We start from the raw sequence: 12,895 nt of genomic DNA on the forward strand, positions 1-12,895 counted from the left end.
ATGGTCAGGTGTGAGGCAGGAGGCACGCATGGGTAGGTTCTGTATGGTCAGCTGGCTCTGGATCCCTGGTACCCCCAACATAGCTCAGCTCTGCAGCCTAGGCTTGGGAAGCCAAGCAGGGCTCTGTATGGACAGTGAGAGTGGCTGACTAGGCCTGGGAGGCCAATGCTGACACAGGCAGATGGACTATGGACAGGGTTTTCTCGTGCCAGGCTGTGGCCTGGCATCCACAGCCCCAAGGAGCCAGTGTGAATTCAGTAATCTCCAAGGTCAGAAAAGACAGTAGGAGCAGGAGGGGATTCCAGTGCAGAAGGGTTTGGGGACTGTAGGCTACTAAGGCTACTAAGCAGAGTGGGGCAGGGCTGGTGTGGAGCGGGGGTGGGGGTGGGGTGGGGGATGGGAAGGTTCTCGGGGTGGGAACCCAGCCAAAGAGTGAAAGCTTAGAATTCTTCCCATTCCTTCCATCCTGTGTGCTGACTCAGACACTGGGTTTCCTGTGCACTCTGACTACTAATGAGGTGAGGAGGGGAGCAAGGGGGTTCATTTGTGTCCGGGGATCCTCCAGCCCCAGCTTTCTATTTCAGGGTACCCACCCCACCCTATCTCAAGCCCCAAGCCAGGTCTCCTTTACAGCTTTGCACAGGACCAGGGCCAGGAACCTGAATGCTGTGAGGAGGGTCCCCTAATGGGTGATGATGAAGCCCTGCCTTACCCCAAGGGAACTCAGCTGCCTCATCTGGGTCTCAGGTCCCCAGGCCCCAGACAATGGATAGCCTGCGACCATCCCAGGTCAAGGCTCCTAAGTCGTCTTCCTGAGAGGTGGGATAAAGCTAAAAGGCAGAAAGCTGTGTCCAGGGGCATTGTGCCACTGAGATAGTTGTGACGTGTGGGTCTCTCCAGATTGGAGGGCGGGGCTCAGGGAAAAAAAAAGCCGGAAGGTTTGTGAACTCCACAAACAAGGAAAATACCATGGGGTGCTGCCTATAGTGCCTACAGCCTAGTGTCCATCTGGGAGCCAATGCACACCAAGCACATTGCTTCTCGGGTTCTGATCCAGACTGGCTAGCCCTTGGGACGTTGTTGGGTGTCCTCCAGGCCAGATTGGACTCTTCTGCCTGGGCTCTGGAGAACTGGACACCTCACTTGCTCCAGGATGCCCCCGTGCACTCTACTTTCGGGGGGGGGTGCGGAGGGGACCAGTGCACTCTACTTTCTGGGGGGGAGGGGAGGGGAGGGAAAGCAAGAGCAATCACTGGGAGATGGTAGTAAGTGGGCCAAGAGTGAAGAACTGCCTCTGTGGAAGCTAACTCAACCTACGTACAGACCAGGGCGCCCTCCCTCCCCCACTGCTATCCCTGGCATTTCCTAGGAACAAGGAAGTGGTCTTGTGGTCGGAACAAAGCTTAGCCACTTCTGAACTGGATGCCCTGCCCAGACCTCAGAGCCCCGGGGGTCAGGACGGGTTTGTGAAACCTTGCCCAGAGATAGGGACAGGACAAGGCCTCAGCAGGTCTCTCTGGACTCTCATACAACTAGGTTCCAGAGTAGACTCAACAGACTGTCTGTCTCAGGGTTTTAGAATCCCTTAGGCATTCCTGACCCTCCTGGTTCTTCACCTAGAACTGCCTGGGAAGGGCATGGGAAGGTCATAGGGTTCCAGAAGAGGGACCCCCAGTTTGAGTTCATCACCCCCTGTAGCTGCTTGTATTATGGTATGGTCACTAACACCCTGATTTCTGTTCCTGCTGCATCCTGTGGTTTGAATATTCCTGGTGCCTATTAGTGCCTGGCTCGGTGGACACCCAGGAGCCAGATGAGAGGGTTTTCGACAGAGGGTGGGGTAGAAAGAGCAACAGGACACAGCCAGAGGGAGCATTAGCTTTGTGGCCTAGTCCTCAAGTCCAGCCCCAGCCTGGCTGGCTTTGTATACACCCTGTGGCTTCCAGGATCCCGACCCTGCCTGCAGGCCTGGGTCCAATCCAGCAGGTGTGAAAGGAGAAGCAGGAAGGGCAGGCTCCTGTCAATCCGGTGTACCAGCATGTACTTCCAGGCTCTGAGCACTGTGAAAACACGCTTTTCTAGTTCGTTTTCTTTTTTTTGTTTTTTTTTTTTTTTTTTTGTTTTTTTTTGTTTTTTTCTGAAACAGGGTTTCTCTGTATAGCCCTGGCTGTCCTGGAACTCACTTTGTAGACCAGGCTGGCCTCGAACTCAGAAATCTGCCTGCCTCTGCCTCCCAAGTGCTGGGATTAAAGGCATGCATAACCATGCCTGGCTCTAGTTCGTTTTCAGTGAGCAGAACTTGAGCCTGTACTTCTTCCTCAATGACACAGACTGCCCCGCCCTGCCCCTCATACCCAGGTAGGTGGGGGCTTACCAAATCCACTTCTCTTTCTGAGCAATTAAAGGTAGTCCACAGAGACTGGGTACCAAGGCTTTCCAGCTCCGTGCTGTGTGGGTACTGCCCAGGGCTGTCAGAGAGGAGCTGACTCCTGTCAGACCTGAAGCAGTCATCTGTCCTGCCTGCTTCTCTCCTGGTTCCGTCTATTTGTGGGCAGAGGTCATGCCTGTCGGGGGCACTCCTGTCTGTGAGCTCCATGGAGCCAGTTGCTGCCCACAGGCTTGCCCTGGACCCCAATGTCTTTGTCCCAGCAACGACTGCTGTTCTCTTTGACCACATGAGAGTAGGAAGAAGCCGGGGACAACAGAGTCCTAGGCTGACTTGGGGCATGTGAGGATGCCAAGCTGACAGACATGCAGCATGTGCTCACTAAACGTGCATCTCCGTTGCCGAGATCACACTTGAGGTGGACATTTCTCCTGGTCCCTCTGCATCCCTGGAGTATGAAGCCTTCCACTAGGAGTTGTGGGGGAGGGGTAGTCTAAAATCTTACCTGTCTGTACGGACAGACAGAAGTAGGAAGAGTGGGAATGGAGACTCTAACCCTACCACATACCTAGCTGGGTTTGGCCCAAAGGGATCCCTGGTATGGTGTAGCTTTTGGAAGGCAGGGATGGGTCTCACCATAAGCCAACCCACATAGGAAGCTCTGAGGCACTGGTGATGAAATTTCAGGCCATGTGCCCACCAGGCACCCACTGCAGACAGTATTTCACAGGTATTTACCGGCCATCATCATCCCGTTCTATATACACGGGAAGCTGCGATTATATGGTGGTATCAGGCAGTGGCGAGGCCTGAGTACTGGGTGGGTCCTGGGCTGTGGTAGACAAGCTGAGGTTCTGTGGTCCTCAGAGGTGAGCTAGAGAGAGGTTGAAGCTAGGGTGGGGATGGAGGCAAACTTGGTACAGATGGTATGAGCAGCTGGGTTTAAGGCCAGAGCCTTGTGAGGAGAGCACTCAGCCCAGTCTTTCTGGAGCCTGCCCGGACCACTCTGCCACATGAGTCCATAGCTGCAGCTCAAACGGACTCTTTTGGGGCCAGTGTGGCTGAAGTTCTCTGGGCAGCTGGATCCAGATGGGGTGGACTGATGCCACCATACCCACCATCATTACCATTATTCAAGGTTTACCAGAGGAGAGAGTGTGGACTCCTTTGGAGGATGCCAGAAAGCATTCAGTGACGATGGAGACCTGGTTTAGGCCTAGATACTCATGGCATCTTCTTTGTTATTCTTCAGGGTCTTTTTAATGCCGAGTTCAGGGGCCTGGGGTCAGTTGGGTGTGCTTGAGTGTGTACCCTGGTTAGAGTAGAACATGAGTAAATACTCCTCAGTGGCTGCAAGAGCCATGCAAAGGGGGAGCTGCAATTTGTCAACAATAGATGGACTTGGGCTGAGGGTTTAAGACAGGCAAGGGTCCCCTGGGCAGGAGATGGTGTCTGTCAGCATCTGGGACAAGGTTGGAAGAGGCAGTCACAGTGGCTGGGCCAGAGTTCATGCAGGCTGCTGTTATATTTCTGATCCCGTTGGGTCTTTCCAACCCAGGGACGCCTTTGGCAAAATGTTGCAAAATCCTGGCTGGCTTCTCTGGCTCCTCTTCCCATTCAGGAGAGATTTGCCAAGGAGTGTGGAGGCAGGAGGGGAAAGGGCCTCAAAACTGCCTGCCTTACACTGAGAGCTCTGCTTCAAGCCAGTCTGGGGGCCTGGCTCTGTACAAGTCTGAAAGGGTGGGCACCGGGGCCTGTTGGCTAACCAGTTAGCCAGAGTCAGGCCAGGGAGAGGTTGATCTGGCACTACACCAAGCCTAGATCTGGGGCCAGGGCCAGGGCCAAGGCCAGGGCCAGGGCCAGGGCCAGGGCCAGGGGTGTGAGACCAGTGCCAGGTGTACCTTCTGGGATACTGCCAGGCTGGCCTATGGGGGCTAAGGAGGGGCCTGCTCATTTGGTTCATCGCCTCTTGCAGTGGGAGCCAAGTCAGAGGTGGCTCAGGGTCCAGTAGGAACTGTTTGCAGGAAGAACTGACCCTGATGGCCAAAGATATTTGGAGGGGAATGAGGCTGGGGACTGGAGACAATAAGTTGATGGGAAGGAGGTAAGAGAGAAGAGACCCATGGGTCTGTGTGGTAAACAAAAGGTGAGCGAGGAGACTCTCAGGCTGGAGAGACATCAAAGCCCAGCCCGGGCTCCAGAAGACCCTGGGCCTACCTAGGGGGCACTTGGGCAAGAGCCCTGGATGTAGATGAGATCTGCCAGGAGGTGAAGACTCAAGGGAGTCTGAGGGCACCAGGGCAAGCAGCTTGGGGAGACTGTGGGAGGTACCCCATCTTGCCCTCCCCTGTAATACTGAAGGTCTGTAGAGTGTTTGAATTGTGTTTTTGTGGGCCTGTGTGTGGCATGTTGTTTAAGGACAGTTACTTTTTTTGTGACTAGGTTTGTAAGTAATATGACTCTCTCTCTCTCTCTCTCTCTCTCTCTCTCTGTGTGTGTGTGTGTGTGCGTGTGCATGTGTGCTTTTGTGTGTGTGTGTGTGTGTGTGTGTGTGTGTGTATGTACTCTGAGGCCCTGACCATCCTCCAATCCATCATCTCTCCTTTTCTACCAGGAAAAGGACAGCCTGGCTCTTGTCACCACAGCAACAACACAGCCCCTCCCACCATCAGGACAGAGTGACCTGGTGGGGCTGGCTGTTCGTTCTCTGTACCCACTGCAGGGCAGGAACGGCTGTTTCCAAGGCTGCATGTAGATGGGGACAGCAGGGTGGCTTGGGGTGTGTGTGTGAGCAAGTGACCCTCTGGTGGAAGCGATCCTGCTCCAGCAGCCCTCTCCTTGAGTAACCCCTGGTTAAGACGGGAAGGCAGACAGGCGGGATGCGTGCTCCTCTAATGTCACATTCATCTGGACCCAGAGCATCCTTTGAGTGGAGGGAAGGCAAACAACAGGGCATGGGCATCTGCAGCAGGACCATTCTCTTCTGTAGGAGATCTCCAGCTCTGCTGCCTATGGGATCACTGACCTGTGAGGGCCAGAGCTATTTTTAAGGTTTACTGGTTGGGCTTTCCAAGAACCAGGAAAAAAACAGGCGGAGGACTGGTACCCAGTACAGTAACTGGTTACAGGTGTTGAAACCTGTGGAGCAGGGATGGCCTAAGGTCCACCTTCTAACAGGCTGGGAGCGGGGACAGGGCAGGTAGACAAGGGCCAGAAGCCATGGGTTTCAGATTCAGTCCAGACTCCCATGCAAATAGGGAATAGGCTCCACAGACAGAGCCTCTATTTGATAACCTAATTAATAGGCTGATGGGGTAGGTTATGCCCATTGCTGGTAGGGGGTGGGGCAGGATTATTTGGGGACACAGGGATTTCCAAATGCCTGTCCGGAACAGATGCATGGATAGCTGTTTAGATAAAGCCTCTTACCAGACCTTTCTTCAGGCCAAATGGAATATGACAAGACCCCCCCACATGTTGGATGTATGATTCCTGGGGGTGAGAGCCATGGCCTATTCTGATAACATCACGGGGCTTAGAAGGTTTGGGGTCCTCAACACACACACGGGCCCACAGAGTAATTGATCTACCACACAATAAAGATAAACCCCCACCCCCAAGTCCTCTAGTACAATGAAGGGGTCTCAGCCTACCATGGAAGGGAGGAGAGAGGAGCTATGAGTGACAGCACCATAAGGTAAGTTAGTATGGGAAGATTCGAGGTGTCAGGAGCACCCCTCAGAAGTTTAGGGACCAAGGATAGGGGGGTCCTTTCTGGTCCTGGTCTCCCAAGGCCAACTACAAGAGGAACTAGCCAGGGTGAAGGCCAGGATGATCTGGAATGAACCCGCTTAGAAATTCACTTGGGAACCAGGTGGTGGTGGAACACATCTTTAATCCCAGCACTAAGGAGGGAAAGGCTGGTGGATCACTGAGTTCAAGGTCAGCCTGGTCTACAGAGCAAGTTCCAGGACAACACAAAGAAACCCTGTCTTAAAAAACAAACAAACAGGAGAGAAAAAAAAAAAGAAAAGAAAATCACTTGGGAGCCGGTTGGTGCTGGTACACACTTTTAATCCCAGAACTGGGGAGGCAGAGGCAGGAGGATCTCTATGGGTTTGAGGCCAGCCTGGTCACATGCTGGGTGAGGGTCTCTAGGGAGACACCAGGGAACCCCAGCCATTCTTCACCATTGAATTTACTACCCACCTAGACAGTTCTCAAGGATCCCTCCCTCCCTCTCCCGAAAGACTGGGGTCCAATACAACCAGATTGTCCTGGCCAGGAGGAGCACAGGCCCTGTTGGGTTCTTAGCTGGTCCTTTGAAAGCACCCACAGGCAGACAACCCCCGCCCCTCCCCCACACCTGAGCAGGTACCCTGTAAACCCTGCTGATAGCTGGTATGGAAAGCTTTGTTCTTGGCAGATGTGGTCAGCTCCTGGAAAGCATGTTAGGAGACAGCCAGACAGAGCTCCAAGAACCTGAGACCTATTCCGAGGGCCTGAGTGTGTCCAGACTGTTGAGGGTCTAGGCCACAAAGACAGAAAGGGGGTGAGGAAACCAGGTGGGCCCCAAATAGTGTCAAGGCAGTAGGCGCCTCAGAAAGGTTCCAGAGAGAGAAAGTGTGGATTGCGGTGTTAGTGGAGGAACATGGATAAGCCAGTGGGAAGCCAGGCTCCAGATCCCCCAAGTAGTAGCAGTTCAGGAACGACAGTTGAATCGTTTAGACATCAAACTGAAGTCCAGGGAGCAATGGCTCTCAACTCATTCTCACCCAGCTATGACAGATGACAACTCCAAGTCCTGGGTTGCTCTTGGGTCAGTGACTTAGCCAGGGGTCAACAACAGTTGAGTCTAATTTCACTGGTGTCTTAAGGTATAGGTAAAAAGGACACAGGGAGACTGCTGTAGGCTGTGTCTACTTGAGCTGCTCAGGACGGAACTATGGGCATAATAGTCATCAACAAAGGACCTTTGGTAGTTGTGAGCAGCTAAAGGGACACTTTGTCAGATGGCCTTAGAGCAGAGGGACAAGTTCCCAGGAGGGAGGATCTAGGGTTTAGGAGGCTCTCATAAGTACCCAGCTAGGAGCATGAGATCTGAGCCTAGCTGATGGGCGAACACTCAAGGTGTGCTCCAGGGAGCTGAGGCTGGGTTGAGAGGTCTGAGGGCAATGCTTTCTCTGTCGCCCAGCCACGTGCGCATCGTGGCGCGCGAGCAGCGGGTGACGCACACAGAGCTAGTGTCAGCGTAGGCCTCAGGGCCGCACGACTGTCCTCCCGGACTTCCGCTTCTCAGAGGGGGCCGACTCCTCGCACACCCCCAGCCACAAACGCCCACGAAGAACGAGGGAACAACACGCGTAACTCGCGGAGCCGGAGAGTGACCTTCCTCAGCGCGGCCTGGGGGGCGAGGCTCGGAAGGCCCCGCCCTACGCTGCCATTGGCTGAGTCCCCGTGTCCTTTCAAAACCTCGATTTTCATTGGCTTATGCGGCCCCGCCCGCGCTGCCGGAGACATAAGGGGGCCGCCGCCCGCGCGCGAGCTGCGCGTGCGCAGGGCGGGTGAGAGCGCCGTGAAAGCCGCGGAACGCCGTGCACCTCCGCGACTCTACTACGGCAAGCTAGTCCGGACGGGTCGTCGTCCCCGCGCGCCACCAGCCCTTGGTGAAACGACAGGGAGCGTCCGGCTTCCCCAGCACCGCCCTGCGAGACTCAAAACAGCCACACCGCAAAGCGAGCCTCGGGCGGAAGGAGGCGGAGCTTCAGGCGGCCCCGCCTCCGCGGAAGGATACACATCTCCGTGGTCCAAAACCCCGGGGCGAGGCGGCCGGGGCGTGTGAGCTGCTCGGCCAGCTGCCGTCTACGCGCTTTCGCGCGGCCACCGGGCAACTGCGCCGCGCGGCTGCCCCGCTGAGCGCTCGGCCTCGGGGCCGTGGGATCCGCCGCGCTGTCTGCGGTCAGGAAGACCGCCCTCCCGCGTCCTTGCCGGACGGGTCAGAGGCGGCACCGCACGCGAGGCCACCCGCGATGCTGCTGTCCAAGTTCGGCTCCCTGGCGCACCTCTGCGGGCCTGGCGGCGTGGACCACCTCCCAGTGAAGATCCTACAGCCAGGTATGTGTGGGGACCAGGGAGGGGGCCTGGGCGGGGGCCGGGGGGTGGCTTTGGGTCATCATCAACCCGATTGTTTGTCCCACAGCCAAGGCTGACAAGGAGAGCTTCGAGAAGGTGTACCAGGTGGGCGCCGTGCTGGGCAGCGGCGGCTTCGGCACGGTCTACGCGGGCAGCCGCATCGCCGACGGACTCCCGGTGAGTCGTGGCTCCGGGCGCACCCGCGTGGACGATCGCCACGCTCGGCCGCCCGTCTGACCGCTCGCGTGTCGCCCCCTCTTTTCCCCGCAGGTGGCTGTGAAGCACGTGGTGAAGGAGCGGGTGACCGAGTGGGGCAGTCTCGTAAGTATGCGGGTGCGGGGCGTGCGGGTGCGGGGCATGCGGGTGTGGGTTGCCTTGGCTTTGTCCGATGACCGCCTTGTCCCCCAGGGCGGAGTGGCCGTGCCCCTGGAGGTGGTGCTGCTGCGCAAGGTGGGCGCGGCGGGCGGCGCGCGCGGCGTCATCCGCTTGCTGGACTGGTTCGAGCGGCCCGACGGCTTCTTGTTGGTGCTGGAGCGACCCGAGCCGGCACAGGACCTCTTCGACTTCATCACTGAACGAGGCGCCCTGGACGAGCCGCTGGCGCGTCGCTTCTTCGCGCAGGTGCTTGCCGCTGTGCGGCACTGCCACAATTGTGGGGTCGTGCACCGCGACATCAAGGACGAGAACCTGCTGGTGGACCTGCGCTCGGGAGAGCTGAAGCTCATCGACTTCGGCTCGGGCGCGGTGCTCAAGGACACGGTCTACACTGACTTTGATGGTGAGCAGGTGGTGCGGCGTTCCGGCGACTGTTAGGCGGCCACGCGCCACGCCTGGCTTACGGGAGGGGTGGGGGGGACTGGGGACACCGGGGTAGCCCTCTGCGGTGTGAGGGCGCAGGGTCTGGGGACGGTGGGTGGCAGCCAGGGAGACCCGCGATACGCGCGTGACGCAGGGCCCCCGCCAGCCGCCTCGGCGCCGTGGCCCCTCCCTGTGCCGGGGAGGGCGCTCGCGGGCCTCCCTTGCGTGCGTGCGTGCGTGCGGAGCGCGGGGGCGCCGCAGTAGAAATCCCCGCATTGCGGAGCGCGGGGAAGCCGGGGCTCCCCCACTCCTCTCCTCCCTCCTCCCATCTCTCCCGCCCCTCCTCTTTCTAAGCTCCTCTCCTCCCCTTTCCGAGCCTTGCAGAGCTGAGCAAGGCGAGCCGGGGCGGGAGGAGCTAGAACACCAGGCCTGGTTCCCAGTGGCTTACGTTGTATCTGTTTGTTGTGAAACTGGAGCCGGAGCTCATGTGACGCGCTCCTGCCTTGGGGCCTGTTAGGGGTGGGCCTTCACCTCCCCTTCACTCCTGTTCCTCCCCTGCCCTCCATGTCCCTCCTTTCCTGAGTCCCGCCTGCAGCTGTGTTGGGGTTTTTCCAGGGTGATGACAAGCAAGATTCTCAGAGGCCCCATGGAGGCTGGCTGAGAGCTAATGAAGGCCCGTTGTTCAGTGTGTTCACCCCCCAGTGTGTATATATCCTGATGTGTACCTAATCCCGATTCTTCCCTCAGGCACCCGTGTGTACAGCCCCCCAGAGTGGATCCGATATCACCGATATCACGGGCGGTCTGCCACTGTGTGGTCTCTGGGTGTACTGCTCTACGACATGGTGTGTGGGGACATTCCCTTTGAGCAGGATGAGGAGATCTTGCGCGGCAGGCTCTTTTTCCGGAGGAGGGTCTCCCCAGGTGTGTTGTAGAAGCTGGCTGGGGCCGTGTTGGGGGCAGGGCAGTGTTGCAGCAGGACTCTGACCCCCTGTTCTCTCTGCAGAGTGCCAGCAGCTTATTGAGTGGTGTCTCTCCCTGAGGCCCTCAGAGAGGCCCTCCCTGGACCAAATTGCTGCCCACCCCTGGATGCTGGGGACAGAGGGGAGCGTTCCAGAGAACTGTGACCTTCGGCTTTGTGCCCTGGATACTGACGACGGAGCCAGTACCACTTCCAGCAGTGAGAGCTTGTGAGGAGGAGAAGGGGCCTGGGCTCGGCCTAGCCAGCGCTCTCCCAGAATTGAACACTTTCTGCCTGGGATGTCTGCTGCAAAAGCAGTGACCTCTGACCCCTGGTGACCTTTGCTCTCGGCACCGGGCCTGTTTCCTTTGCTTTGAGTGCCTTTTTGAACGCTGCTCCACAGGGCCTGGGTTTTCTTGAGCTCTTCTGTCCAAAGATGGCTGCGGGCTAAGCAAGGTCCTGCCCTGGGTGGATACTTGAACCAGAGATCCCGACCCTGCTGCTCCATCTCAGGAGGCAGCCTTCCTGACCAAGTGTGTTTGACATGGAGCGCCCTGTGGTGCCCACCTCCAACCCTCCAGTCTCCTGGTGTTCATCTGGGCATGTCTGCACAAGCAATGCAACGCTGGGCCACTGCTGCCCGTCTGCCTCCCCGGCACGGCACGGCTCCGCACGCAACCTAAGCGTGCCACCACGGTCTCTTATTTATGGTGTGATCACCCTGGAGGGCGCCCCCGCCCTGCTGGGGCTATTTATTGTTTAATTTATTTGCTGAGGTTCCTCCAAGCAACCACCTTCTCCAGGCCCCTGGGGTGTTGAAAGTCAAATGTGGCTGTTGAGTCCACAGACCCCCATCCTAATTCCTGCACCTGGAGGAGTTCCCCAACCCCCGTGTTTGCGGGAGGAAGCATTTGTACAGTGGCTAATTTAAGGGGAGTGGGAGACCCTGTCACCCTGAGCACTCTGCGCTGGGGAGGGGTTTAAATTATTGACCTTGTACAGTCTGCTTGCTGGCTCTGAAAGCTGGGGTTGGGGGACAGAGTCTCAAGCCCTTAATTTATTTTAGCAGCTGTGTTTCTGTGACCCTGGTGTGACTAAGCATCAGGGGTGGGGTTGTATAAGTTCAAAAGTGTGAAATGTCTGAAGATCATATTTTTTATACAGGTATTTCAATTAAATGTTTTGGTATATAATGGATAACTTCTGTTTATTGGACTGGGGCCCTGGGTAGTCTTCCAGGTTTCTGTTAAATCTCTGTCAAGTGGGTGATGGGGAGAGTGGGGAGGGGTAGAGATAAGCTTTCGAGAGGCCAGTGCCATGAATTAGCCAGAGGGTGTTTCTTCCTAGTCCCTCCTTACCACCTTTTCTTTTTGTTTGTTTTTTTTGAGACAGGGTTTCTCAGTGTAGCCCTGGCTGTCCTGGAACTCACTTTGTAGACCAGGCTGACCTTGAACTCAGAAATCTGCCTCCCAAGTGCTAGGATTTAAAGGCGTGCACCACCACTCCCCGGCTACCACCTTTTTTTCTACTCAGAGCTAGAAGGCTGGTTCATTAGGAGTCTTGGGGTGGGGGTGGGGCAACTGCCCTTAGGAAGAGTAGAAGTCTGTTTCCTGTGGAGGTGTTAGAACAAGTGAGGTAGAATAGACAGTACTTGGAAGAGTAAGGAAGGGGGTTGAGTGCAAGATGGTGTGCTGATGTTCAGTCCGAAGTGATTGAACCCTGGTTCCATCTTGTGGAAGGAGCAAGCCATCAGCCACACCCAGCTGCAAAAGTAGGTCACTGGTGGACAGTGCTCAGTCTTGAGGCCACTGGGTACCACCTGTTGGGTCTCAGGCAGCACAGCAGAAGTCTCTGGCCAGGAGATTGAGAAGCAGGGAGTTTTGGAAAGTGAAGTGAAAGATAAGGCACTAGCATGCCCTCTGGAGCAGATGGGGGTGAGAGCTGGTAGGGGTGGGATAGCCTTGCTACAGGTTTCTCCCAAGCCAGTAGTGAGTGAGACTAGGAGGGAGGACCAAGCTCTCAGCCTTGCAAAGAGAGGCAGGCATCTCCATAGCTTATAGGCTCCAAGGAGATAGGTTGGGTCTTGTGATACTGGGTCCTCTATTTGCTGTCTGAGGATGCTAAGCCCACCATCTGTCTCCTGGGAGCGGTGGGGCCAAAAGGCTGGGGCCCAAGCCTTCAGCATCCATTCATGCGCTGACCCCCTGAGCTCTTTGGGGTCCTGAACTGAAGCCTTGAGAGACAGATCTTCTTCCATGCAACCAGGAACTTTAGTCAGGGCAGTCTGAGGAGAGGAGGGATTGAACAGGACAGGATAGTTTTGAGCCTCCGAAAGCCCTCACAGCCAGGCATCAGTGCTCCGAGAGGGTGGTGCTGATGGGAGCTGCAGAGGTCAAGAAGGAAGCAGACTTTTCCTAGGGAGGCCCCTTCCGTGGTGGGTGTGCACAAAAGAGCAACACACTGACCTTGAACATGACAGCACCACTGGCAGAGCACGTTCCTAGTTGTCTTCCAGCTTCACGAAGGGGAGTTGAGGCAGATGGCAGTCGTGAAATTCCCAATGCCATGGCCTTGTCTCACGACCTCCACAGTGTCTGAATCTGGACAAGGGCCTGGCG

At 56.6% G+C, this 12,895-nt stretch overlaps 2 protein-coding genes across 2 annotated transcripts; both read left to right on the plus strand.

Moving 5' to 3' along the window:
• The first annotated feature begins 188 nt into the window (after positions 1 to 188).
• Positions 189 to 8,254, plus strand: Gm33049 (predicted gene, 33049). Its single transcript, XM_006521646.3, has 3 exons — positions 189 to 269; positions 483 to 518; positions 7,581 to 8,254. Exons 1-3 carry the CDS (start codon positions 189 to 191, stop codon positions 8,226 to 8,228), a joined length of 765 nt encoding a protein of 254 aa, XP_006521709.1. The 3' UTR covers positions 8,229 to 8,254.
• Positions 7,942 to 11,474, plus strand: Pim3 (proviral integration site 3). Its single transcript, NM_145478.2, has 6 exons — positions 7,942 to 8,500; positions 8,586 to 8,695; positions 8,789 to 8,839; positions 8,927 to 9,296; positions 10,064 to 10,240; positions 10,323 to 11,474. The coding sequence occupies exons 1-6, from the start codon at positions 8,416 to 8,418 to the stop codon at positions 10,508 to 10,510; spliced, it is 981 nt and encodes a 326-aa protein (NP_663453.1). The 5' UTR covers positions 7,942 to 8,415; the 3' UTR covers positions 10,511 to 11,474.
• Positions 11,475 to 12,895: the final 1,421 nt, after the last annotated feature.

Source organism: Mus musculus, chromosome 15, assembly GCF_000001635.26.
Source record: "Mus musculus strain C57BL/6J chromosome 15, GRCm38.p6 C57BL/6J".
Classification (NCBI taxonomy): Eukaryota; Metazoa; Chordata; class Mammalia; order Rodentia; family Muridae; genus Mus; species Mus musculus.

Excerpts from the sequence above, each read along its gene's own strand:
- Pim3 (NM_145478.2), top strand. The coding sequence starts at position 8,416 with ATGCTGCTGTCCAAGTTCGGCTCCCTGGCGCACCTCTGCGGGCCTGGC. Across the intron at positions 8,501-8,585 it reads AGTGAAGATCCTACAGCCAG|CCAAGGCTGACAAGGAGAGC; the intron begins GTATGTGTGGGG and ends TTTGTCCCACAG. Across the intron at positions 10,241-10,322 it reads CCGGAGGAGGGTCTCCCCAG|AGTGCCAGCAGCTTATTGAG; the intron begins GTGTGTTGTAGA and ends TTCTCTCTGCAG.
- Gm33049 (XM_006521646.3), top strand. The coding sequence starts at position 189 with ATGGACAGGGTTTTCTCGTGCCAGGCTGTGGCCTGGCATCCACAGCCC. Across the intron at positions 270-482 it reads TGAATTCAGTAATCTCCAAG|ACACTGGGTTTCCTGTGCAC; the intron begins GTCAGAAAAGAC and ends GTGCTGACTCAG. Across the intron at positions 519-7,580 it reads GCACTCTGACTACTAATGAG|CCACGTGCGCATCGTGGCGC; the intron begins GTGAGGAGGGGA and ends TCTGTCGCCCAG.